Source organism: Macrobrachium rosenbergii, chromosome 56 (assembly GCF_040412425.1).
Source record: "Macrobrachium rosenbergii isolate ZJJX-2024 chromosome 56, ASM4041242v1, whole genome shotgun sequence".
NCBI lineage: Eukaryota > Metazoa > Arthropoda > Malacostraca > Decapoda > Palaemonidae > Macrobrachium > Macrobrachium rosenbergii.
The window spans coordinates 43,584,620-43,610,670 of NC_089796.1; the positions used below are offsets into that span (position 1 = coordinate 43,584,620).

At 34.7% G+C, this 26,051-nt stretch overlaps 1 protein-coding gene across 5 annotated transcripts in view; it reads left to right on the forward strand.

The window, feature by feature from the left end:
- The window catches only part of LOC136836055 (putative leucine-rich repeat-containing protein DDB_G0290503), a 359,912-nt gene that overhangs the window by 303,204 nt on the left and 30,657 nt on the right, over positions 1 to 26,051 (forward strand). For 2 of the 5 annotated variants that reach the window (XM_067099946.1, XM_067099947.1), the window contains exons 23-25: positions 9,550 to 9,774; positions 22,206 to 22,358; positions 23,194 to 23,361. In XM_067099946.1, the coding sequence (XP_066956047.1) occupies positions 9,550 to 9,774; positions 22,206 to 22,358; positions 23,194 to 23,361 (546 nt within the window). The remainder of the gene's footprint in view (positions 1 to 9,549; positions 9,775 to 22,205; positions 22,359 to 23,193; positions 23,362 to 26,051) is intronic. The other 3 variants (XM_067099948.1, XM_067099950.1, XM_067099949.1) reach the window with 2 other exon arrangements.

Genomic DNA, 26,051 nt, shown 5'->3' on the forward strand with positions numbered 1-26,051 from the left:
AAAGCTAATGAGTTACTTTTTTTTTTTCATTGTATTGTACACTAAATTGCGATGATTTAGGTATATAACAGATTGTAAAACGATCAAAGCAACACAGAGAAAATATTATCACAAAATGATGCATGAATTCGTAACATGCAGACGTATAAAAAAGTTTTTTCAAAAATTCACCATAAATCGAAATATTGTGCTAGAGACTTCCCGTTTGTTTCAAAATGAAGGAAATTGATTGAATATTACTAGACTGTAAGTGTTTTAGCTTACAATTACATTTTTTTACCATTTTGGTCGAGTTAAAGTTGACCGAAGTTCGATTTTTTTCTATTTATCATGATTTATATGAAAATATTTCAAAACTGATAAAAGCTACAACCATGATTTATTTTGTTGTATTCTAAATGAAATTGCACACATTTTGATGTATAACACTTTATGTAACGAATAATATAAAATGGCGAAAAAATTACGACAAGGTGACTCAAGAAATGCTAGGATTTTCAGTGGATTTCCCGCGCGCGGAGGGAAGGAAAAAGTTTTATTCAAAAATTCACCATAAATCGAAATATTGTGCTAGAGACTTCCTGTTTGTTGCAAAATGAAGGTAAAGGATTGATTGTTACTAGAATGTAAGAGTTTTGGCTTACAATTGCATTTTTCGACCATTTCGGTCAAGTCAAAGTTGACCGAAGGTTAAAATTTTGTCAGTTATCGTGATTTATATGAAAATATTTCAAAACTGTTAAAAGCTAAAACCATGATTTATTTTTTGAAAATGTGTGCAATTTCATGTAGAATACAGCAAAAAATAACTCATGGTTTTAGCTTATATCAATTTTGACATATTTTCATATAAATCACGATAAGTGCCAAAATTTCAACCTTCGGTCAACTTTGACTCGACAGAAATGGTCGAAAAATGCAATTTTAAACTAAAACTCTTACATTCTAATAATATTCAATCATTTACCTTCATTTTGCAACAAACGAGAAGTCTCTAGCACAATATTTCGATTTATGGTGAATTTTTGAAAAAAACTTTTTCCTTATGTCCGCACTAACTCTGCTGAAAATCTTGTAAGAGCCTGACGCCGTCTCTTCCAAACATGTTTGTATTTGTGTGTTTGTCGTCCATCAGAGTGGACAAGACAACAAGAGCATCTCGTTTTCTTTCTCTAAAGGAACACGATTTCAACGATACAATATTTCCATCTGTTTCTCCTTAACCATTGTTGTCTTGATGTATGTACAATCACCACTACTTGCATTGCCATGCAAGCATTCTAATGATGTACTCATAATGTTCCAACGAGTCTTCTGTATCAAACTGTGTGTATGTTTCTGTTTGTGAAGACGCCAAACGTCTCACCACTCCGATGGACGACGAACACACACGTGTTTGGAAGAGACGGCGTCAGGCTCTTACAATCCCAGAAATTCTTTAGTCACTTTGTCATAATTTTTGCACTGTTTTGTATTAGCCGTTACATAAAGTTTTATATATGAAAATGTGTGCAATTTCATGTAGAATACAACAAAAATTAACACATGGTTGTAGCCTTTATCAATTTTGACATATTTTCATATAAATCACGATAAGTGCCAAAATTTCAACCTTCGGTCAACTTTGATTCGACTGAAATGGTAGAAAAACGCAATTGTAAGCTAAAACTCTTACATTCTAGTAATATTCAATAACTTACCTTCATTTTTCAACAAATGAGAAGTCTCTAGCACAATATTTTGATTTATGGTGAATTTTTGAAAAAAAAAAAATTTTTTCCTTATGTCCGCGCGCGCTAACTCTGTTGAAAATCTCAGAAATTCTTTAGTCACTTTGTTGTAATTTTTGCACCATTTTATATTAGCCATTACATAACGTTTTGTATATGAAAATGTGCGCAATTTCATGTAGAATACAACAAAAAATAATCCATGGTTGTAGCTTTTATCAGTTTTGAAATATTTTCATATAAATCACGGTAAGTGCCAAAATTTCAACCTTCAGTCAACTTTGACTTGACCGAAATGGTCGAAAAATTCAATCATTTACCTTCATTTTGCAACAAACGAGAAGTCTCTAGCACAATATTTTGATTTATGGTGAATTTAAAAAAAAAAAACTTTCCTTACCTCTGCACACACTAACTGCTGAAAATCTCAGAATTTCTTTAGTCACTTTGTCATATTTTTTGCACCGTTTTATATTAGCTGTTACATAAACTTTTATATATAAAAATGTGTGCAATTTCATGTAGAATACAACAAAAAATAAATCATGGTTGTTGCTTTTATCAGTTTTGAAATATTTTCATATAAATCACGATAAGTGCTGAAATTTCAACCTTCAGTCAACTTTGACTCGACCAAAATGGTCGAAAAATGCAATTGTAAGCTAAAACTCTTAAATTCTAGTAATATTCAATCATTTACGTTCATTTTGCAACAAATGGGAAGTCGCTAGCACAATATTTCGATTTATGGTGAATTTTGAAAAAACTTTTTTTACATCTGTGCATTACGAATTCATGAATCATTTTGTGATAATATTTTCTCTGTGTTGCTTTGATCATTTTACAATTTGTTATATACCATAATCATAGCAATTTAGTGTACAATACAACGAAAAAAAATAGTTCATTAGCTTTAAACGTTTTGCTCACAGCGTGATTTGTATACAATTTTATATATAAAAATTTTTTTTGCTGTCATATATTCTAATGTTTATACATGATAATGATATTTTTTTCATTTCTGATGGTTGCATACTAAACTTCAGGCAATGAGAAAAAAAGGAGCCAAAAATTAACTCTTAATCTTGAAAACTAAGTGTGCTGTGATTTTTTGAAAAAAACTTTCTTTCAGCTTCGGCGCTAACTCCCAAACCCTGCCGGCATATGGTAGACACTTTTGTAAATAGAGGCTCAGCGTTTAATGGTTAATAGATGTCAGGGCAGTACAAAGACCATCGAAGATGCCTAGCATGTTTATCCCTGGTCAGAAACTAAGTCATAATGGAAAGTTTGCTTCTTTGAGTGAAATGAACAACATGATATTGGTTTGATAACTCATTCTGTGTAAGAACAGTGTTTTTGGCAATTGGGGATTCAGAAAGGACAAAACCATCAACAGAGTGGCCATTACTTTCGCAAGTTTGGATTAGAGGAGTGCTCAGTTGTAGACTTATTAGCATGCAGATGAACAGGAACAACCAGTCGAATACTACTCTATTGAGGGCCCTCAGGCTTGAGCAGTGGATATATTTCTCCAAGTTTGACCAGATTCAGACTCATAGATCTTCCCCCTCTAGCTATTCTAAGGAAGTGTTGAGCAAATTTCAAGTTTAAGAATTGCTTAGTGACTCCTGTAGAGCCCTAGTAGCCTCAGAACAAATGATTTTCGAACTTTCTAGCTCTCGGTAGATGTCTCTCTTAGTCTTCTGTTAAGGAGAAATCAACTCAAACTACAGAATTCCATGCACTTCCACTAACTACTGCACTTCATACTTAAGTGCTGGGAGATGCTCAACTGTCTCCACCCAATAGTGGATTTTCAAAGGTATCGTGGGTCCTATCCTTAATCAAATGGAAACAACCATGGCCTTGTATCAGATGCAGCAGTTTGTGTATTACTCAGGGTGCTGTTCTAGAGGAATTTTCAGCACCTGGCACCTTGTAGACATAAAAGTTTCTCTGCTTTCTTAGATATATTAAGACTTTTTAGCTGTCTACCTTCAAGGTTATTGTTCCATACTTCCCTTGGTATTGTGTCATGTGTCATTAGATCTGGCTGGTGATCAGCACCTTAAGGTGTTGATATGAGTTGAGACTGAAGCCCCTTCAACTCAGTATCAGTCTCTCTCTGGAATTTAGATGCAGGTCTAAATTTTATCTTCAGATTCTTTTGAGCCTCTTGAATGAGTTCCATTGAATTATTTACTATGAAACCCTCTTTTATTTAGCACTATCGCCAGTTAAAAGAGTAAATTTATTGTAAGCACTCTCCTTAAGGCTGGTTTAAAGGGAATACTATTTTATCTTTTTAAGCCTTGAGCTGAGAATGATGTTAAGGCTAAGTTTTTCAGAGAACTGTAAGAATTCCAATTTAACCTCTTTGGTGGGGAAGAAGAGGAAACACTTCCCTGTCATGTTGGGGCAATTAAAACTTACTTAGATAGGTTAAGCCTGGAAGAAGCAGTTATCCTTTTGTTTTGTGACTTTGGAAACCTAGAATATCTTTGTCAAAGGTTAAGCCTAGAGGAAGCAAAGTTAACCTTTTGTTTTGTTGGTTTAGAAAATTTAGATGTCTTTGTCAAATGTTAAGCCTGAAGGAGGCAAAGTTAACTTTTTGTTTTGTGGTTTTAGAAAACCTAGAATGTCTTTGTCAAAGGTTAAACCTAGAAGAGGCAAAGTTAATCTTTTGTTTTGTGGTTTTAGAAACCTAGAATGTCTTTGTCAAAGCACACAAAGTTCTCTGTGATGTATTTGATTAGGCTAGTGCATGAGAACTAGCTCCATACCTTTTACTTTTATTGAAGGTAAACATTCATAATGTGAGAGCTGTTGCAACTTTTTTTAGTGTTATGACAATTTGTTGCTTGAGGATGGGTTTAATGCAGCACAGTAGAAGTGCAATTTGGTTTTGCCCGCTCATTACCTTAAGTATGCAGAATAGTGTTTGAAAACAGTAAAGTCCTTAGTCCACTACTATAGCTGATTCACTTAAGGTAGAATCTTGGGCCTACGAGACGTTTGTTTGGCGGCCTCTGATTGGCTGGTACTGGGAGGTATGCAGCTCGCTCACAGTTTCCTTTTAACGTATGTATCTCAGAAAACTTGCAATATGTTTATTTCTTCATTTATCTCATGTTTTACACAAGATAGGAAAGTTTTGGTCATACCATAGGATTCGGTATTAATTGTACAGCTAAATCATGATTTCCTGAAATCAGTAAGATAAAACACAAAGGAATTACAACGAGTAAAAGTGAAGAGAGAAGCATTCCATTCTTTATGCTGTTTTTACATATCACCGGATTTTGCATCATTGATGCGATCAAGATAAAATAAAACTTGTGTTTTCATACAATAAATTCACCCTGAATACGCTGGTGCTTTCAGATTTTAGATGTGTGTGTGATATGTGAAGAGAAAATGAAGAATATGTCGTATTATGTTGCATCCGTACTTGACTCAGTTTGGCAGTAGTGCCGAGAGACGGTGGTCTGCAAACAGCGAGAGCTTTGAGGTGCCGTTGACAGTTGCCAATTAGCGATATGAGAAGTTTGCAGTTTCGACAATGTTTACCGTATTATTGTGTCATTATATTTTCTGTACATAAATGTATAGAATTCACATTATGACTGTCGAACCTTTTCACTCCAATATCATATATGTCCGTATGTCTGGACATATCTGATAAGAAAAAATGTATAGTAACATGGATGCATCTGGATGTGTTGGCTTCAATTTAGTCTAGATGAGAAATTTGCACACTGTAGGCTACATGATAAATAACAGGCTAAATAATATTATGAGTTCATTATTATGACTGCTTGCTTCTATGGTCAGTAACACAAAAAGCTGATGGTTTTTATATGTTCATTCAATGAACGAAGGTACATCTTTTTATTTCTTCCCATAAAATCTAATGGCGATGTAACGAATATAATATTCTGTCTTTTTCAGAATTTGTTTGAGCTGCTCTTACACCAGAACGTTTATTCCTCTATATATATGTTATATTTGATAATTGTGCAAGCCTGTTATTTATCATGTAGCCTACAGTATGAAAGTTTCTCACCTAGTCTAAATTGAAGCCAACACATCCAGATGCATCCATATGATTATTAATTTTTTCTTATCAGATATGTCCAGACATACAAACATAGTTATATGATATTGGAGTGAAAAAGTTCGACATTCATAATGGGAATTCTATGCCTTTATTTACAGAAAATATAATGACATAATATACGGTAAATATTGTCGAAACTGTTAACTTCTCATATTGCTAATTGGCAACTGTCAACTGCGCCTCAGCTTTGCAGATCACCATCTCTCGGCACTACTGCCAAACTGAGTCTAGAACGGATGCAACATAATAAGACATATTCTTCATTTTCTCTTCACATATCACACGCATCTAAAATCTGAAAGCACATGCGTATTCAGGGTGAATTTGTTGTATAAAAACACAAGTTTTATTTGATCTTGATCGCATCAATGATGCAAAATCCGACGATATGTAAAAACAGGTATAAAGAATGAAATGCTTCTCTCTTCACTTTTACTCGTTGTAATTCCTTTGTGTTTTATCTTACTGATTTCAGGAAATCATGATTTAGTTGTACAATTAATACCGAATTCCATGGTATGACCAAAACTGTCCTATCTTGTGTAAAACGTGAGATAAATGAAGAAATATAAAGATATTTCAAGTTTTCTGAGCTACAGACGTTAAAATGCAACAGTGAGCGAGCTGCATACCTCCCAGTACCAGCCAATCAGAGGCCGCCAAACAAACGCCTAGTAGGCCCAAGAATCTACCTTAAGTGAATCGACTATAGTAGCGGGTAGCCTTGTCCTGAACCAAAGGAAGGGCAATCCTTTAGGCGCATTGTATGAAGGTACTTACAGTATATTGTTTAGGAGCTTGCCTTTATGATGGTAGTCTTTTCCTGAACTGAAGGAAGAGCAATCCTTTAGGCTCTTTGTATGAAAGTGCATGCATTGTTTAGGAGCTTACTTTTATATGATAAAGGTAAGCTCTTGAACAATATACAGGCAGTCCCCAGTTATCGGCGGGGGTTCCGTTCTGGGAGTGTGATGATAACCGAAAATTGGTGATTTTCATGCTTTTTCAGCGAATTTCGGGGCTTATCGGAGCCTCTCTTAGGTATGTATTGATGCAGATAAGCAGAAATCGGTGATTTCGGCGCCAAAAATTGCTGATTTTCGTTGCTAGACAAGCGCCGTAAAACCGGATCACCATTAACCGGGGACTGCCCATATGTACCTTCATGCAAAGAACCTAAAGGATTGCTCTTCCTTCAGTTCAGGAAAAGACTACCCACCACTAGTAGTGGACTAAGGGCTTTACTATTTTCAAACACTATTCTCTGTACTTAAGGTAGTGAATGGGCAAAACCAAATTGCACTTCTCCTGTGCCGCATTAAACCCATCCTAAAGCAACAAATTGTCATTACACTAAATGAAGTTGCAACAGCTCTCATTATAAATGTTTACTTTCAATAAAAGTAAAAGGTAAATCATAAAGGTATTTATTTTTAGTGACTTTTTTATGGCTTTTGGACCGAGGCACTGGTCATTCTGGCTGAATTGAAGTGCTTTTCTTCACAATTCTGCTCTTCGCTGCACACTACTGAAAGCCTTGCTTCCTGAATGGAATCCAACTTCTGGTGGTAGTAAGATCCAGAAAGGATTCCAGATCAGGTAAGAATGTTTCGAGTTTCATGCAAGAAACCTTTAGCTTGAGTGGTTGAGTGGATTTTGTCTAGCTGAACTACCCACCATCCTCTTCCCAATGTGGGAATCAGCTAACATTTAACAGTAGGTAAGATTCATTCCAAATAATATATATTTTCATAAAATGTATTATTTGGATACTAAACTACTGTTAAAGTAGACCCCACCCATCCTCCCCCAAATTAGTGGGCTGTCAAGGAGAATTTTGGCAAGAGCTAAAACATTTGAAACACACCAGCTGGAGAGCAGGTGTACTAGACAGTCAGCCTGGCAACTATTCAGTCTTTTGTTTGAGTGCTGACTTGCCTGTCAGCTTGGAGATATAAGCTAACTTTAACAATAGGTAAGTATCCAAATAATAAATTTTATTATGAAAATTTGTATTTTGCTCTGGGTGCCTACTCTTCTAGTAAGAATTTTTGCAAGAACATGAGGAAGAAGAACCTGTTCCTTTAACCCCCTCCCCGATTATCTAGAGTATTCATGTGATTACCAAGAATTGTTACAATCACGGGAATATTTGTTCACACTCTTATAGTATTCCTACTTATTACTATCTTCTTGATTTAACTCAGTCTGTGGTGAATACCCATTTTCTGTTTTTAATATGTATTTTTTTTTATCATGCAGTATTACAAGGAATTACTTTGGATGATAGAAAGGTAAAAGGAATACTAAATTTTGAATGTTGCATGTAAATACACATACATTTGAATCATGCTGAGATCAGCTACATTTCCCAATATTTCTGTGTATTTTGATGATATGACTTATGAAAATTTACGAATCCTTACTTGCCCAGAACACATCATAAGTCAACCTAAGAGAATAATACACCATTGGCTAAAACCTTGGGTAAACAGGTAATGCAGTAAGTTTACTGATAAACACCATTATATAAATCACATTGTATCAAAGGATATTAACTTGTCCCTCTTCACTTCTCATTCAGTTGTAACCATTAAATTAGACTGCATTTTGGGCAATAAACACTTCATATCCATATGAGTACAAGGCATCAGCAAAACTCCATAAAAACATTCAGCACAAGAAAGCACAACAAAATGGTAACAATACAAAGGAAAAGGGGTACTCATCTAAACCACAGGCAAATAGAAAATAAAATAAAATAAATTTTTAAACGCTTTTATTAAAACGTATAAAAAGCAAAAAATAATTTTTTGAGACACACCAGGATTTTCTAAATTTTGTTTTCTTTTTACTTTTCTAACATCCAAAGTAATTCCTTATAATACAGTACTTCATGATCTTAAAAAAATTGTGTACTAAAAGTAGAAAATGGGAAATTTAAAAAATGGGTATTCATCACAGACTGAATTAAATCAAGAAGATAGAAATAAAGGAATACTTTAAGAGTATGAACAAATATTCTCGTGATTGTAAGAAGAATGCATGGTACTGTAGTTAATCACGAGAATATTCTAGATATCAGGGAAGGGGTTAAAGGAACAGGTTCTTCTTCTTCCTCATGTTCTTTGCAAAAATTGTTACTAGCAGAATAGGTGCTTAGAGCAACATTTGAATGTAAACATCAACAAAAATTATGCACTACATATTAAAACCCAACTTATGAACAAATCAAGATATGAACAGCCGTTTGGAACATAACTCATTCATAAGTAGGGTAGTGTCTCTATACATAACTGTTGGTTTGTTTATCCATTACCTTTTTATAACACCTTGATTGGTATGCTGCTGATGAAAGTTAGTAAGTGGAAGATTTTAGTAGGGAGGCAACTACTCATTAACGGGAGACTAAATACTGCTTTGCTGATTGTAATGAAAGATTTATAGCTACATTATTATGCTAAACTGGGTTAAGGTGTTATTATGTTTGTCATTATTGCCAAGTATTTTATTCAAACTTAAGAAGTTGCTGTCTTACACAGTATTCTACCAAACTATAGTATATTTTTGAGGTTGGATTTGTTTAAAGCTTGAAAAGCTCATTCTGTTTAAAATGTTACTTCAAAATACTAAATTTGTTGAAGTAATACAGCTTTCATGTACTGTATTTACATTTCTCATATTTTCCTTGCCTAGGTATTTAAGAAACCTGAATCACAAAGTTTGTTTGCTGAAGCTGTTCAGAATGTGAATATAGAAAATTTAGCAACAGCTGCCACCAACATAAAAAGGAAGGATTCTAGTACCACAGAGAAAAGTGTTTCAGATAAATCTATTGGACACCGTTTCCCAAAAGATATGGTCTTTAATTGTGAAGACGAGGAAGAACAGTTCAGTAACAAGTTCCTTCTTGATCTACAGGTATGTTTTGTATTAGTGTTTTTGTTGATGAATTATTCAAGTTAATGTTAACTTGGGACAGAAGAATTATTGGTAGTAAATTGCAGTTGTTCCTACGGGGATACAGACACTACACCTTTCGTATATGGAGTATCCTACAGTACATGCGCTGGACCGGCTGTGCTCTGGGTAACAAGGAAGGTAACTTGAGAGGAGGTAGACCCACTCTCTCTGACCCACACCAACCATTGCATCTTCAGCTGCTGAATAATTAACAAGTTCTTTGCTGTGCTTTCATTCCTTTTTATACATTTTTATTTAGTTTGCTTTTTTGTTCGTTTGAGTCAAATCTTGTCACTCAGTTTTCGACCTGTTTCCTTCATCCGACTGGACTTGAAGTTTTGCATTGTTACTCAGTCCTGGTGACAATACAACCTTACATGATCAGTAGGCCAGCAGTGACCCAATAGTGACCTCTCCCATTATCTCAGGATTTGTATGAAGTGAATAACTCTTTGGATTTTTCATACCTTGTTTGACTCGGTAGAATAAGTTAATATCTACAGATTTTTCAAACCTTCTTTGGCTCAACAGGATATTATAGAATATCACGTTCAATTTCATTAGCTACAGTCATAAATCAGTTCCAATTTCTGTCAAGACTAAAAAGTAAGAAATAATAAAACAAAAAAAAATAGGATTTTTTTTAACATTAAAATGCACTAAAAAGTAAAAAAAAAAAATTTGAGACACCGGGTTTTCTTACAATTAATCATGCCTACAGCATTACCTTCATGTTTGGTGCTCTCTCTCTCTCTCTCTCTCTCTCTAACTCTCTCTCTCTCTCTCTCTGGACTCTCTCTCTCTCTCTCTAACTTAAAATTGTCTGTGGTGCCGAGTGGGCATTATGGTACGTCGATTTTAAAAATTTCAAACTTCATTAAATTTGACTTCGACCGAAATGGTCGAAAACGCAATTGTAAGCTAAAACTCTTACATTCTAGTAATATTCAATCATTTACCTTCATTTTGCAACAAATTGTCTATTTCGATTTATGGTGAATTTTTGAAAAACTTTTTCCTTACGCTGGGCTTTCTTCATTTTGTCATAATTTTTTGCACCGCTTTTATATTAGTCGACATGAAGTTATAAAAAATTGGAATTTCAAAAATACAACAAAAAACAACCCATGGTTGTAGCTTTTATCAGTTTGGAAATATTTTCATATAAATCACAATGTGCCAAAATTTCAACTTTCGGTCAGCTTGAAAAAATGGTCGAAAAACAATTGTAAGCTAAAACTCTTACATTCTAGTAATATTCAATCATTTACCTTCATTTTGCAACAAATTGGAAGTCTCTAGCGCAATATTTTGATTTATGGTGAATTTTTGAAAAACTTTTCCCTTACATCCACGCGGTAACTCAGCCGAACATCTTCGAAATTCTTTCCTTGTAATGTTTGCACCGCTTTATATTAGTTGTTACACAAAGTTTTATATATGAAAATGTTTTCATGTAAAATACAACAGAAAATAACTCATGGTTGTAGCTTTTATCATTTTGAAATATTTTCATAAAATCACGATAACTTCTTCGTCAACTTTAACCCTTAAACGCCTACTGGACGATCATACGTCTGTTGGTGCCAAGTGGGCGTTAATCGACACGTCGACTGCAAAAATAACCTTCAGTCAACTTTGAAAAATGGTCGAAAAACGCAATTGTAAGCTAAAACTCTTACATTCTAGTAATATTCAATCATGTACCTTCATTTTGCAACAAATTGGAAGTCTCTAGCAAATATTTTGATTTATGGTGAATTTTGAAAAAAATTTTTTCTAACGCTTCATGCTGTAACTCGCCGAAAAATTTCAGAAATTCTTTCGTATTTTGTCGTAATTTTTGCACTGTTCTATATTAGCTGTTACATAAAGTTTTATATATGAAATTGTGCGCAAATGTACAAATACAACAGAAAATAACTCATGGTTGTAGCTTTTATCAGTTTTGAAATATTTTCATATAAATCACGATAACTGCCAAAATTTCAACCTTCGGTCAACTTTGACTCGACCGAAATGGTCAAAAACACAATTGTAAGCTAAAACTCTGTAATATTCAATCATGTACCTTCATTTTGCAACAAACTGGAAGTCTCTAGCACAATATAATGGTGAATTTTTTTTCCTTACGCCTGCACGCAGTAACCTTCATTTTCTCAGAAATTCTTTTCATCATGCTGTCGTGAATTTTGCAAGTTTACATTAGTCGTTACATAAACTTTTATATATGAAAATGTGTGCAATTTCATGTAGAATACAACAGAAGATAGCTCATGGTTGTAGCTTTTATAAGTTTTGAAATATTTTCATAAATCAAAACTGCAAAATTTCAACCTTCGGTCAACTTTAACTCGATTGGTAAAAATGCAATTGTAAGCTAAAACTCTTACATTATAGTAATATTCAATCATTTACCTTCATTTTGCAATAAATTGGAAGTCTCTAGCACAATATTTCGATTTATGGTGAATTTTTTAAAAAAACATTTTCCTTACATCTGCTCGGTAACTCGGCCGAACATCTCAGAAATTCTTTCGTCTCGTTGTTGTAATATTTGCACCATTTTATATTAGTTGTTACATAAAGTTTTATATATGAAAATGTGTGCAATTTCATGTACAATACAACAGAAAATAACTCATGGTTGTAGCTTTTATCAGTTTTGAAATATTTTCATACAAATCACAATAAATAGAAAAAATTCCACTTTCGGTCAACTATAACTTGACCGAAATGGTCGAAAACTGCAATTGTAAGCTAAAACACGTACAGTCTAGTAATATTCAATCAATTAGCTTCATTTTTCAACAAACGGAAGTCTCTAGCACAATATTTCGATTTATGGTGAATTTTTGAAAAACATTTTTTACGTCCCTCTGCATTTAATTCATGCATCATTTTGTGATAATATTTTCTGTGTTGCTTTGATCATTTTACAATTTGTTATATACCAAAATCATCACAATTTAGTGTACAATACAACTAAAAAAATTAACTCCTTAGCTTTAACATTGTGCTTACAGCGATTTGTATACAATTATACGAGTTTTTTTTTTCGCTGTCATATATTCCAATATTTATATATGATGATGATATTTTTTTTCATTTCTGATGGTTGCATACTAAACTTCAGGCAATGACAAAAAAAAGGAGCCAAAAATGAACTCTTAATCTTAAAAACTAAGCGTGCTGTGATTTTTTGAAAAAAACATTTTTTCAGCTTCGGCGCTAACTCACCGAACGCTGCCGGCATACGGGAGACGTTTTTGTAAATAGAGGCTCGGCGTTTAAGGGTTAACTCGACCGAAATGGTCGAAAAACACAATTGTAAGCTAAAACTCGTACATTCTAGTAATATTCAATCATTTAACTTCATTTTGCAACAAATTGTAAGTCTCTAGCACAATATTTTGATTTATGGTGAATTTTTGAAAAAAACTTTTCCTTACGTCCACAAGTAACTAACTCGCCAAACATCTCTGAAATTCTTTTCGCCACTTTGTCGTAATGTTTGCACCGTTTTATATTAGTCGTTACATAAAGTTTTATATATGAAAATGTGCGCAATTTCATGTAGAACACAACAAAAAATGACTCATGGTTGTAGCTGTTATCAGTTTTGAAATATTTTCATATAAATCACAATGTGCCAAAATTTCAACCTTCGGTCAAATTTAACTCAACCGAAATGGTCGAAAAACGCAATTGTAAGTTAAAACTCTTACATTCTAGTAATATTTAATCATTTACTTCATTTTGCAACAAATTGGAAGTCTCTAGCACAATATTTTGATTTATGGTGAATTTTTAAAAAAAAAACTTTTTCCTTACCTCCGCGCAGTAACTCGGCTGAACATCTCTGAAATTCTTTCGTCACTTTGTCCTAATGTTTGCACCGCTTTTATATTAGTCGTTACATAAAGTTTTATATATGAAAATGTGCGCAATTTCATGTAGAATACAACAAAAAATAACTCATGGTTGTAGCTTTTATCAGTTTTGAAATTTTTCATATAAATCACGATAACTGCCAAAATTTCAACCTTCGGTCAACTTTAACTCAACTGAAATAGTGGAAAAATGCAATTGTAAGTTAAAACTCTTACATTCTAGTAATATTTAATCATTTACCTTCATTTTGCAACAAATTGGATGTCTCTAGCACAATATTTCGATTTATGGTGAATTTTTGAAAAAAACCTTTTCCTTACCTCCGCGCAGTAACTCGGCCGAACATCTCAGAAATTCTTTTGTCACTTTGTCGTAATGTTTGCACCATTTTATATTAGTCGTTACATAAAGTTTTATATATGAAAATGTGTGCATTTTCATGTAGAATACAACAAAAAATAACTCATGGTTGTAGCTTTTATCAGTTTTGAAATATTTTCATATAAATCACGATAAATAGAAAAAATTTTACCTTCGGTCAACTTTAACTCGACCGAAATGGTCGAAAACTGCAATTGTAAGCTAAAACACTTACAGTGTAGTAATATTCAATCAATTATCTTCATTTTGCAAGAAACGGGAAGTCTCTAGCACAATATTTTGATTTATAGTGAATTTTTGAAAAAAACTTTTTACGTCCGCTCGTTACGAATTCCTGCATCATTTTGTGATAATATTTTTTTTGTGTTGCTTTGATCATTTTACAATGTGTTATATACCAAAATCATCGCAATTTAGTGTACAATACAAAGAAACAAAAAATAACTCGTTAGCTTTAACGGTTTTGCTCACAGCGCGATTTGTATACAATTATATATGAAATTATTTCGCGCTGTTATATATATATATAGTTAGGTACCTGAGTTGCTCTATTAGACTTGACATGCCATTGGCAAGAGAACTTTGATAAGGCTTTTGAGCGCAGAGTAATTCAAATAGATTTTAGTGTTGCTTTTTATTTAATAAATCAGAAGGCACTTATTTATAAACTTCAGAATCTTGAAGTCACAGTGAACCATGACCTGTTGTGTCTGGAGTTCTACAGAGTAGTTTTCTTGGTCCTCTGTTACTTTTGGTGTATGCAAGCAATATAGTTGTTGGGCTGGAAAACAAGATAGTTCAGTATGCCGATGGTTCAACACATGTGGGTGTAGTAAAGTCTCCACTTATGAGAAATACAGCTGCCCTCAGCCTCAGTTGGGACATGGTCCAGATCAGAGTCGGTGGGGTGTGAGGCTGAATGCCAGTAAAACGAAAACACTATTGATTAGCAGATCTTGTAAAGATTTTCCACCCCATCCTCCCCTTCAGGTGGATGGAACTTTGCTGAATGAGCCTGAAGCTTTAACTATTCAGGGTGTAACTTTTGACTCACATGTTACTTTTGAGAAACATCTAATGAAAGTTTCAGCAAATGCCGAACAAAAGATTGGTATTGTTCGTAAGGCCTCATATATTTATAACAGTGATAAAATCAGTGCAGCTTGTTACAGGTCACTTGTGCTTCCTTTACTAGAATACTGTTCTCCGGTGTGGATGTCTGCTTCTACCAGAGATTTATCTATTAGATAGAGTGGTTCATGGTGGTAGGTTTCTGTTTCCTAATATTAGCAGTTACGACTTGGACCTTTGAGGTATGGTCTCTAGTTTGTCACTTATTTGTAAGTTGTGATTTAATAGAGATCTTTCACACTCACAATTGATCCCTGATCCCCTTTTCTTGCCGAGAGCAACCAGATTGCCTGAACAGCAGCACCAATGTGCAGTAAATGTGCTTCGCTGTCAAACTTCTCAGTTCCAGAGGTCCTTTATTCCTGACAAAGTTGAACTGTGGAACAGTCTCCCTGAGGATGTTGTGCAATTTGAACATCAAAAGTTCAAACAAAGAAGCAGTGCATTGCTACCCTAATGCTATTCTCCTTGCATTTTTATATATTTTTATTTATATTCATTTATTAATTTTTGTGTTTTCTTTTTAATAAGTGAGATCTCTTTCTGTATTTCCCTTTTCCTTCTCTTACTTCTTAATGAGCACCATATTCTTTGGAAGCTTGAGTTTCAAGTTAATGGCCCCTTTGGGCTTGTTCCATATGAATAGGGTTTATCTTCTGGATATGATTTATATACTATATATTGCTTTTTATCTTCTTGAAATCTTCAGCTGAAAACCCTTAGGGACAGTCAACAGGCAATAAATCCAAGAGGGCTCCAAAATGAAACTAATTTGCAGAGAGAGAAAGACACACACACACAAGTTATGGGACAAGGTGATAAATCAATAGATATGAGGGATTAGAAAATAAGACTGATACACCTGAATTCAGGAGCTGTCAGAAGGTAAAGTAGTTGTAGCCAAAATAAAACTCCTTGCAAACTGAGTAGTATTAAACCTGATCATTAAGATCACAGAACTAAGCCTTATGTAGACAAAAATTGATTTCTTGGTTGGTAGTGGATTAAATTATGATACTTTTTTGTAGTAATATTACAGGCAGTCCCCAGTTAACAGCGATTCGGTTTTATGGGGCTTGTCTAGCGATGAAAATCAGCAATTTTCAGCGCCGAAAATCGCTGATTTCCACTTACCGGCGCTGATAATTGGGTATTGACGCCGATAACCGAAAATCTGTGCTTTTCGGCGCTGATAACCCCCAAAAATCGCCGAAATTGCCGATTTTCGGTTAGCGGCGATTTTCGGTTATCATCACACCCTCAGAAACGGAACCCCGCCTATAACTGGGGACTGCCTGTATTATCATCATCGTTGCCTACTCTGCCTCTGGGAAATTCTCCTGCTCATGCCTCTCTTGTGCTTTGTCATCCACAAATCTCTACTCATCTCCAACCTCCCTTCTGAGTCTTCCAACTATTTTTGTGCCCACAGGAACCTAGCTGTCACTGTCATGTACTATTCTCCCAGGGATTGTGGAAATGCCATGTCCAAGCTATCACTCTCTTTCATCATTGTCTCATTTGCAAATGGAACTTCTGTAATTTCCCATATGTTATCATTTCTAATTGTACTGCCACTGATTCATCATGTTGTTCTTATAACTTCATTTTGAAATAGACAAAGTGTTTTAGATATACTGTAAGTCAAAGAACCACACATTCTAGACCTATAGAGCTTCCCCAGAAGATTAGAAAATTTTCTAAAGGTAAAAATTGGAATAGTTTAAAGTTGAGGAAGCTCAAGAGAGAGAAGGGAAATAAAAAAAACTAGAAGCATTAAGCAATACAGCTTGGTGCTGAAGGGCCAATGTAGATTCTGCTCCTCTGTGGGGGTATTGTATTTACAGATTATGATAAAAATACAAAATATAAAATTTCTTTGCTTCTAGCATTATAACATTAACGTTGTGAAGCTTTTATTTTATTTTCTCCTCTTTTCACTGTCTGACATACTGTATTTCCTGACTATTTTTCTTAAAAGAAGGCCCTGAAATTTACCGTGTGCCATAGAGGTCAGAGGTTCTGTTTTTCATCGGCCCGTTCTAACCCCAGAGGAAGGTTGTCTTTCCTATGTCGGAATCAAAACTCCTGCATATGACCTCTGAGTAAAGTGTATAAATTTTTCTTAATAAAAAGAGTAATAAAAGTATAAGAAAGTCAAAATATGTAGTTAATCACAAAGATTCGTGCCTCTACGATCAGGTTACGTCAAACAAGATGTAAATTAAGTGTATATCAATATAATCCTCTCTCTCTCTCTCTCTCTCTCAGATGGCCCCGACTTTTAGGGAACATTGTTAAGTGACAAAAGTAAAACTGCAGAATGCTAAAAGAGTTTACTGGTAAATCATACTGCAGCAAGAATATGACATTCAAATTAGAAATTTTGTAAAATGTTGATTTTTTATCATTTCTGTAGAAATTCATATTTTAGTTTTTTATACTTGACAACGTGCAGAATATTTTCAGGATTTGAAGGTAAGAAAACAGGTTTTGACAGGTAAACCTATTTTTGGTAGCTGCTGTTCATCCTCAAAGGAGTTACACTCCCACGGCTCCATGATACAGAACCAATCTCAAAGAATTCTCTTATACAGTAATCCTTTAGTTATCCAGATCACCATTATTTGGAACTCAGCGTTATCCGACACACCTGGACTAGGGACCAAGGCCCAAAAGATATGGCATACATAAATTTTAAAAAATTTGAAAACTGCTCTCTGGTGGTTGGCAATGCTGTGTAGCCTCAGGAAAATGTTGGTAGCACTGCTTACACTGCAGCAGACTGAGAAAGGGTTTTGAGAGGTGGGGGAGGCCTTGAGAAGTTTCAAGGGGGAGTTAGGTTGAATGGCTGGGTGCCATGGGAGAGGGGCAGAAGGCTCTGTAGAGAAAGGGCTGTTTTAGAAGGTGGATGGAGCTGGTGAGCAGTTTCCCTGTCTGGGGGGTGAGGATGCAGCATTGGACGGGTGAAGAGGACTAGGTAGACGTCTGACTGGTAGAGCTTGTTTTATGGTGTTATGCCTGTGATTTTTTATTTATATTTTACGCTATTCTCTTTCATTTTTTTACTGTGTTTTCTCATTGTTTATTTTTACAAACCATGAGATTAATGCAGTTGTGAGAGAAAGAGAGAGAAACAACAACTGAGATGAAATATCAATTGATAAAATATTCTCTTGTTTACTCTCGTGATATATATGATAATCATACTTAGAACCAACTACACATGTAATGAAATACTGTACAGTAAATCAAGCAAAGCAAAAAAGAAAAATGGCAGCATGATACTGTGCTAAGAAACACATGCATGAACACATACACAATGTGTAGTGATGGTAACATCAACATTGATGAAATGCCATATGTAGATATAAACACACACACACTCGCACAGTCATACAAGTAAAGCTTTTGTGATATTATGAGGTGAAATGAAGAATCATTAATTCCAACAAAACAAAATGATCAATTACTTTTTAATAGTTTTCTTAAAATGAATTTGCTATGGACAGTTGTCACTGAGAAATGCCATATGTACTAAAGATGTAAACATAGGGTGTTTTACACAAGCAATTTCTATGGTTCTTGACTTAGCAAACAAATTTCATTTGTGATGGATTGTACTACGCTAGGCTTTCAAACAACGTTACCAAACATAAGGCTTATGGAACAATTCATAACCATTTCCTATATTAACAACCATTTACCAAAGAACTGACATAAACAACATCGAGCCTGACAAAACAAATGAATCGGGAAACAGCTGTTTTTGCAATTTTGAGGGATTTTACTTTAATATAAAGAATGTTGGTTTACCCTTATTTACCCATTTTACATTTATGTAAAAAAACAAAAATAATAATTCCAGTAATACATTCATTTCTTTTATCAACTAAAAAATTATTCCCCTAATTCTTTTGCTAGTAGGTTCAATCAGCTGATTCTGAGAATGCAAACATATGTCATTGCAAATGGCAGACATTAGTATTTTTATATATGCAGTAGCACACCGAGGTAATGGACTGTGATATATAGGTGCGAAATGGAAGTATCTATTTGAGAGTTTTCGCCTCTGGATCAAGTGCTGAACTGTTTTCTCAAATCAGATGCTCTTAGTGGGTACACCACTTGTTTACCAGCGTCCCTTGCATTAACACGTCTGACTAGTGCTTGCTTTGTTAGCTCAACTCTTTGTGTACTGCACATGGTGTTTGTTCGCTTTTTTGTGATAATTTTAGTGATCTGTGCAATGGTTCCTCTCCAAGAAAAGTGGTTGGTCTCAGAAAAGTGTGGCTGAACATTATGGTATTGGTGCATAGATAATGTCTGACATCATGAGAGCTAAAGGTAAACTTGTAGCATTCGAGAACAAAGGGTATGAAATTTAACATGGAGGGAACAAAGCTGGTGCTCCTCGAAAATCTATGAGGGTATCAGACAATGCCAAAATAGAGGAAATGATATTGAAATGGCACATGCAGCAACGTATAGCAGGAGTCAGCATTAGTGCTGAACAGCTCATCGAGGCTGCCAAGAAATTGAGCATTCATTCTGGACTAAGTTCACAGAATCGATTGGTTGGGCTTTTCACTGTAAACACAGACATGGCATAGGCCAAAAAGTAAAAGTGTCAGAAGAAACATTGTCTGCTGATGAAGATGCTGCTGCAAAATTCAGAGAAAAGATTTGCCAGTTGATTGAGGATGAAGGCTTGCTGCTATCTCAAGTTTATAACGCTGACAAGACTGGCATTTATTTCAGGATGATGCCTGATTGTACGTTATGCGAGAACAAAAGAGGGCGAAGGGCCACAAGATAAGCAATGAAAGAATTTCCTTCCTTTGTTGTGTGAATGCTGACAGGATGCACTGACTCAAGCCTTTGTTTGTCAGCAAGCAAAATGGCCACAGTGCTTCCAAAACATCAGTATGAATGACCTTCCAGTTCTGCTTGGTTTTTTGAAGAATGCATGTTCACCATGCATATCTTTAAGCATTGATTCTTCAATTATGTCATCCCTGCCGTCATCAAGTACCAAATGAAGACCCTTAAGATTTTCCAGAACTGTGTTCATGCCCTACTGATCCTCAATAATAATCCAGCTCATCCTGACATAAAAGAGTTGGTCAGCAAAGATAGCCAGGTTCATTGTCTTTCTCTTCTTCCAAATATGATGTCTTTGATCCAACCAATGGATCAGGGAATAATTGTGGCAATAAAGAGGCTCTGAACCGGCCTCTTCCTGAAGGAGGTGCTTTGTGTAACAAAGGGCGCCAAAGAAATAGGAGGACAACGAACTCTCTCACCAATATGTAGGCTTTCAATTTTCACTCAGCTCTCCATACTTGGGTGAAGGCATGGGAAAGTGTCCACTCTGCAAAATGGCTGGAAAAAACTGCAGAAGAATGAAGATTCCCTCATCAATTTTCAAGGGTTTAAGGATGACATCATCCACAACCAACTTCGAGCAGCAGGGAAGAGGAGTTACAAGTCGAGGATGTTCAAGAGTGGATAGAGGAAACAACAGCTGATCCTGGTTACGAGACACTCACAGAGGAAGAGATAGCTGAGCAGGTAATGCATTAAGGTGCTGTTGCATAAGGCAATGACGAGGAAGAGCCTCAATGAAAGATGGTGCCACTGGGTGAGATGGTCAGTACCTGGACATACTAATGGGCTTTGTGGAGGACTGTATACTGAGCCACACATCTCCAGTCTCCACTACCCCCTTTGTCAGCTAAAAGACCTTGCGCTTGATCTATGTCTGCAGGGATTTGGAAGAAAGCAGACAAAGATCACACCTTTTTTAGGCCCAAGATGCCGGTGACAAGTCCTGCTGCTACCCCTTCCTCCACCCCCCAGCTATCCATGTCCTTCACCTCGTCATTGAAAATGCTGAGGAAGAAGACTGATGTGAGGCCCTACCTGAAACGCTTAAGATACTCGGAGGGCAGTGATTCTGCCCTTCGCCTGCCACTACCGCCGAGGGACTTGAGATCTTCATTCCGCTGTCAAAGTGAGTACTGTACAGCCATTATAAAATATCCTAGGCCAATTTCATTCTTTTTTATTTATTATTTTACTCAAATATTTTCCATGTTTATTATGCAGCTAGGTAAAATTTTTTATTGTTACTGTTTCTTTATTAATTTACATTGCTTTCAATGCTAAAAATTATGCTAAAGCTTTTACTGTCCTGCAGTTTATTTATATTAATAATAAGGCTTTTATCTTACTTTATGGGTACTGTTTGTGTGTAAGGAATTTTTTATCCAAGGTAAAGTCACAGGCAATCATCTGTTTTCTGTATTCCAGATACCTATTAGTGTTTGGCAATAAAAAAAAGGAAACACACAAACCTATATATGTTTTATCCCTTGTGGTTCTACGGCGACTTACCTAATTATATTGGGCCTGGCTGCAAGATTATTGCGCCTTCCCTGGTTCAGTATATTGTACTAGTTATAGTCACGTTATTTCAGTACATTGAGACAGTTGAGTGTGCTTAGAGCGCAACCAAAACAGTTATCAACTCTTTGAGTGTTACACTTTATTTTTATATTTTATTTTTTAAATTTTCTATGAACTGTCTGTTACTTTCTATTAAAAGTATTTAAAATTACTAGTTTTCTTTTCTTTTTTTTCCATGGAATGGCTTATTTGTTGTGACTTTCTGTGGTGTTGTAAGCATTTTATTGTAACCATCAAGAATGTTGTAACAAAATCACAGAGTAAAGAGCACAGCATTCTCAGAATTGAAATTTGGGTGTGTGTTTAAGGTCAGAGCATCTTTAATGCTGGGAAACATGGTAATTAGATTTAACAGTGCTTGAGACCATCACAAAACTATTCATAATATTCAAACTGAATTATTAATTTTCCTTAACATATTTAAAGGATGTTAAATTAATCAATAGGGATTTAGTTGTTAAATAAATTTTGTAATTATTGTATATTAATTTATTTATTCAATACTTCATCAGTTTGGTCGCTGCAATTCAATGGATGATGCTCAAAGAAAAAGACTGTCAGAACTGCAGCGGCGAAATTCTCTTTATCCTCCACATATGCGATCTGCATATCCTGCAGAGCTGCAGTTTGCATCTTTAGAAGATTTTGATGATGACATGCTAAGAGTGAGTACAAGAGATTGATTGATGTAGACTTACAAGCTCTTAGAGGTTTTTATGTAGTTATAAAAATGTGTATGCCTGTTTGTTCTTTATCATAATACTATTTAGAAGCTCATGTAGTGATTTGTAGAATGAAGTTTTTGATTATAAGTTTAATTTTTGACTGAACTAACCAACTGAACCAATGTGTAGTTGCAGTATGTTGCAGTATTTTGGTTCAAATTTGATTTTTCTTAACCAGTATTGCTGGTTAGAATTAAGGTGGTTCAGTATTTGTAATATTGAGATTTCTTGAAAATATTAGGTTGTAAATGTATTTTACATAAGAACTTAATCTAAAAAGGTCCTCAGAAAGTTTATTTTTGGAGTTTTAGCGTTTGTATTTTTTTTTTTATTATTAATTTTATGGTACTGTACATGATTTTGTAGGAATGGAATGCTTTTCTTTTAAAAATTTTATTGAAAATGATTCAGTGGTATATAAACTGAAGATTGTTATTAATGTTTTGTGCATTGCCTATTGTTTGTTTTTCGTATGTTAATTTTTATGCTGTTTTTGTGAGTTGATAAAATTTCATATAAAGCTGGAAAAGGTGACATATAAGTCATACCATATGGAATTAAGAGGCTGAAAAAAATTACAAGTATGAAGAAACAAATGCCATTAATTACTTACCTCTCCAAGTGATGGAAAATGGCTCTTAAAATTTTTCTAACTTGATGATACAGTTTAAGTTTTGGGATGCTGGTGTGGAGCTGTGAATATTTGAGGCTTTATGTGATTAGATATATTCTGGTGTAGTTAGGGATCATATCGAACTTTTTTGCATCTTCTCAGGCTGGATGTGCTGTAGATGAAAGCCTCCTAAATTTGACTGAAGCTACAGGGAATATGCAGCTGGATTCTCCTGCCTTCAACCTCCGCAAGCGGAAGAGTCTTTCTGATTCCACTAATTCTGAAGTTTCTATTGACTCCATTGTAGGGAAGAAGAATAAAAGGCTGTCTGTAAGGAATGAAAATCTACATTATTCACATTCCATTGCTCATTGAGCAGATTGAAAATAATTGATAGGAAATTTGAATTTTAGGAAGAGCATGGTAAAATGTAAAATTATCCCACCTAAGGAAGCTTGAATTTTCGGTTGTTTGTATCTCGTAGAGAACACTTTTGCTGCTAAACTCATGTTTATTTTATATATGAAATTTTTACCCAGAATGTTTTTTATACTGATAATTTGTATTTATTTTCACAACTGTTTTCAAAAGATTGACATATCGAGAGTTAATGATAGTTCTACAGGCAGTCCCCGGTTAACGGCAGGGGTTCCGTTCCCAGCTGAGTGCCAATAACCGAAAATCATCGTTAATTAGAACATCACAATAATTATGGTGGTAAATGGCATTTACGACACCGTAGGTGCTGATAAACAGATTAATGGGGCTGTTAACTGGTTATTGGCACTGATAACCGGTTATTGGTGTCAATAAACTGCTTACCGATGCCAATAAACCACTTACCGACACCGATAAACCACTTGCCAACACCGAAAATATGGTTGACAACATCATTAGCCAAGTGTCATAAAACCGAAACACTGTTAATCGATGCCACTGGTAAGTGGGGACTGCCTGTATTTTATTCACTGTAAAGAAATCTAAAGAAACTGTCAGTACTGTGCTAAAATTATTTTGAGTTTTTATTATAAGAAAGTACAAGAAAGTGTTTATTGACTTTGTAGTTAATTCTAGAATTAAAATTTATATTTTTCTTCAAGCCCAAAGAAAGTATACAAAAATAAAAATATAATTTTTCTTGAATGTAATAAAAAGTTTGAAGACTATAATGTCTTGATAGGCTATAAGGAGGAAGTTCTATGAACTGTCTCTCACATTCTATTAATAGTGTTTTAAATGGCTGTAGTTTTTATGCAATTTTTTTATACATTGAATAGCGTATTTGTCATGACTTTCTTGGGTGTATTAAGCATTTTATTTTAACCGTCAAAAATGTATTTAACAAATTCACGAAGCACAGAGCCCTATATTCTCAACTCCGTAGAGGGTAGAGCCGTTCATGCATGTCATGTGGTGTACTACAGGCATTACTTGATTTTCTTTGCAACATGCCTTCGGCCCCTAGCTGCAACCCCTTTTGTTCAAACCTTTGATTGTCAATTTCCGTTTCAGCAGTGAATGACCTCATAGGTCCCAGTGCTTGACCTTTGGCCTAAGTTCTATGTTCAATTAAATTCAGTTCTAAAAATTGAAAATTTGTTTGACATTTTTTATACGATGCTTATGATAAATAAAAAAACTTGATTAAGGAACACCTGTTTTTGCATTAGCTTGCAAACCTAGTGTCCCTCTGGATGTTGAAATTATATACATGGACTCAACATTAAAACTAATCACGAAGAATGCCAATAACACTTGTTCTTGTGCTTGAGTTTGTATGGTTGAGACAATATAATAATGGCAGTTACTGTCCTTTGAAAATGCATTTTTTCATTGCCATAACCAACTTGGCAGTGGGTTACTGATTGATTTAGAGCACAGTGAATCATTGTTTCTCATTGGATGTTTAGAAATGTAAGTGCATTCTTGAATGCTGTTATAGAAAAGCTAATTTTATTGCTAGAAATCTGTAACATGTCTTTTGAAATACATCATGGACTAGCTTCATACTTTGATACGGTTGGGAGTGTATGCACATTAACAAATTCACTGCAGTTATAATAGTGTTAAACAGACTAAACATACTTTTTTATTTGACATCTATGTGGTAATTTAGTTCTCGTGTGTAATGTTATTTTAGAAAACTCATTATCTTGAAGTATCTTTTAGTCATGTAGGTTAACATATATAAGTTACAAATTGTGCATGTTTTTTACTGTTTTCATTTCATTCAGTTATGAACAGCATTCACATGAAAACTTTCTGAGTGTATATTTGGCCTGAAATGGCATTTAATTGCATGATTGTAGTGGAGTAAGGAAGCATTTTTGTGTTCTATAGAAGTAGAGAAGTATGTTAGAATGTCATTTTATTGCTTGAATTCTTAGTATATGGAAACAACTGCAAGAAAATAGTTAAATGGTGCCCAAGTCCATGTTATGGGAAAAATAGTACTAAAGGGATTTTTTTGTAATGTTTTGTCAAGATTCCTGTTTCTTAATAATTTATGATTATCTGTAATATAAGGTTGAAAATTAGTTATTGATGAAAGGGTTTTCCCATTTATAATAATGTGACTGGAGGATGTTGGTATGATGGAAGTTTGAATAGAGAATGTAATATACGAAGAGTTTAAAGGGACCCCGTTAAAGATAAAAAGTATTAAAGGCCCAGAACATTGAAAAATGAAAGAATTTAAAGGCAGCTGTCACTGGAGGGTTGATTGGAATACTGTATATACAATACTGACAAAGGAAGAGTTATAACCAGAAGGCTGGGAAAAGACAAGGAATGTGCTATTTTGTGGAAATTATGGAGGAATAAGGATGTTTTAGCATGCAAGACAAAGATTTGTAAGAAGCCCCAGAATATCATGGAAAAGGGAATAATGTATACGTAGACTTGATGGGAGTTATGGCAGACTTTACACAGACCAGAGGTAAGTGGAGAGAACTTACTGCATGCCTCATCCCCTGAAAGGGAAAAGCTGACAAAAAGTTGTTTCTGATGATGATGAGCAT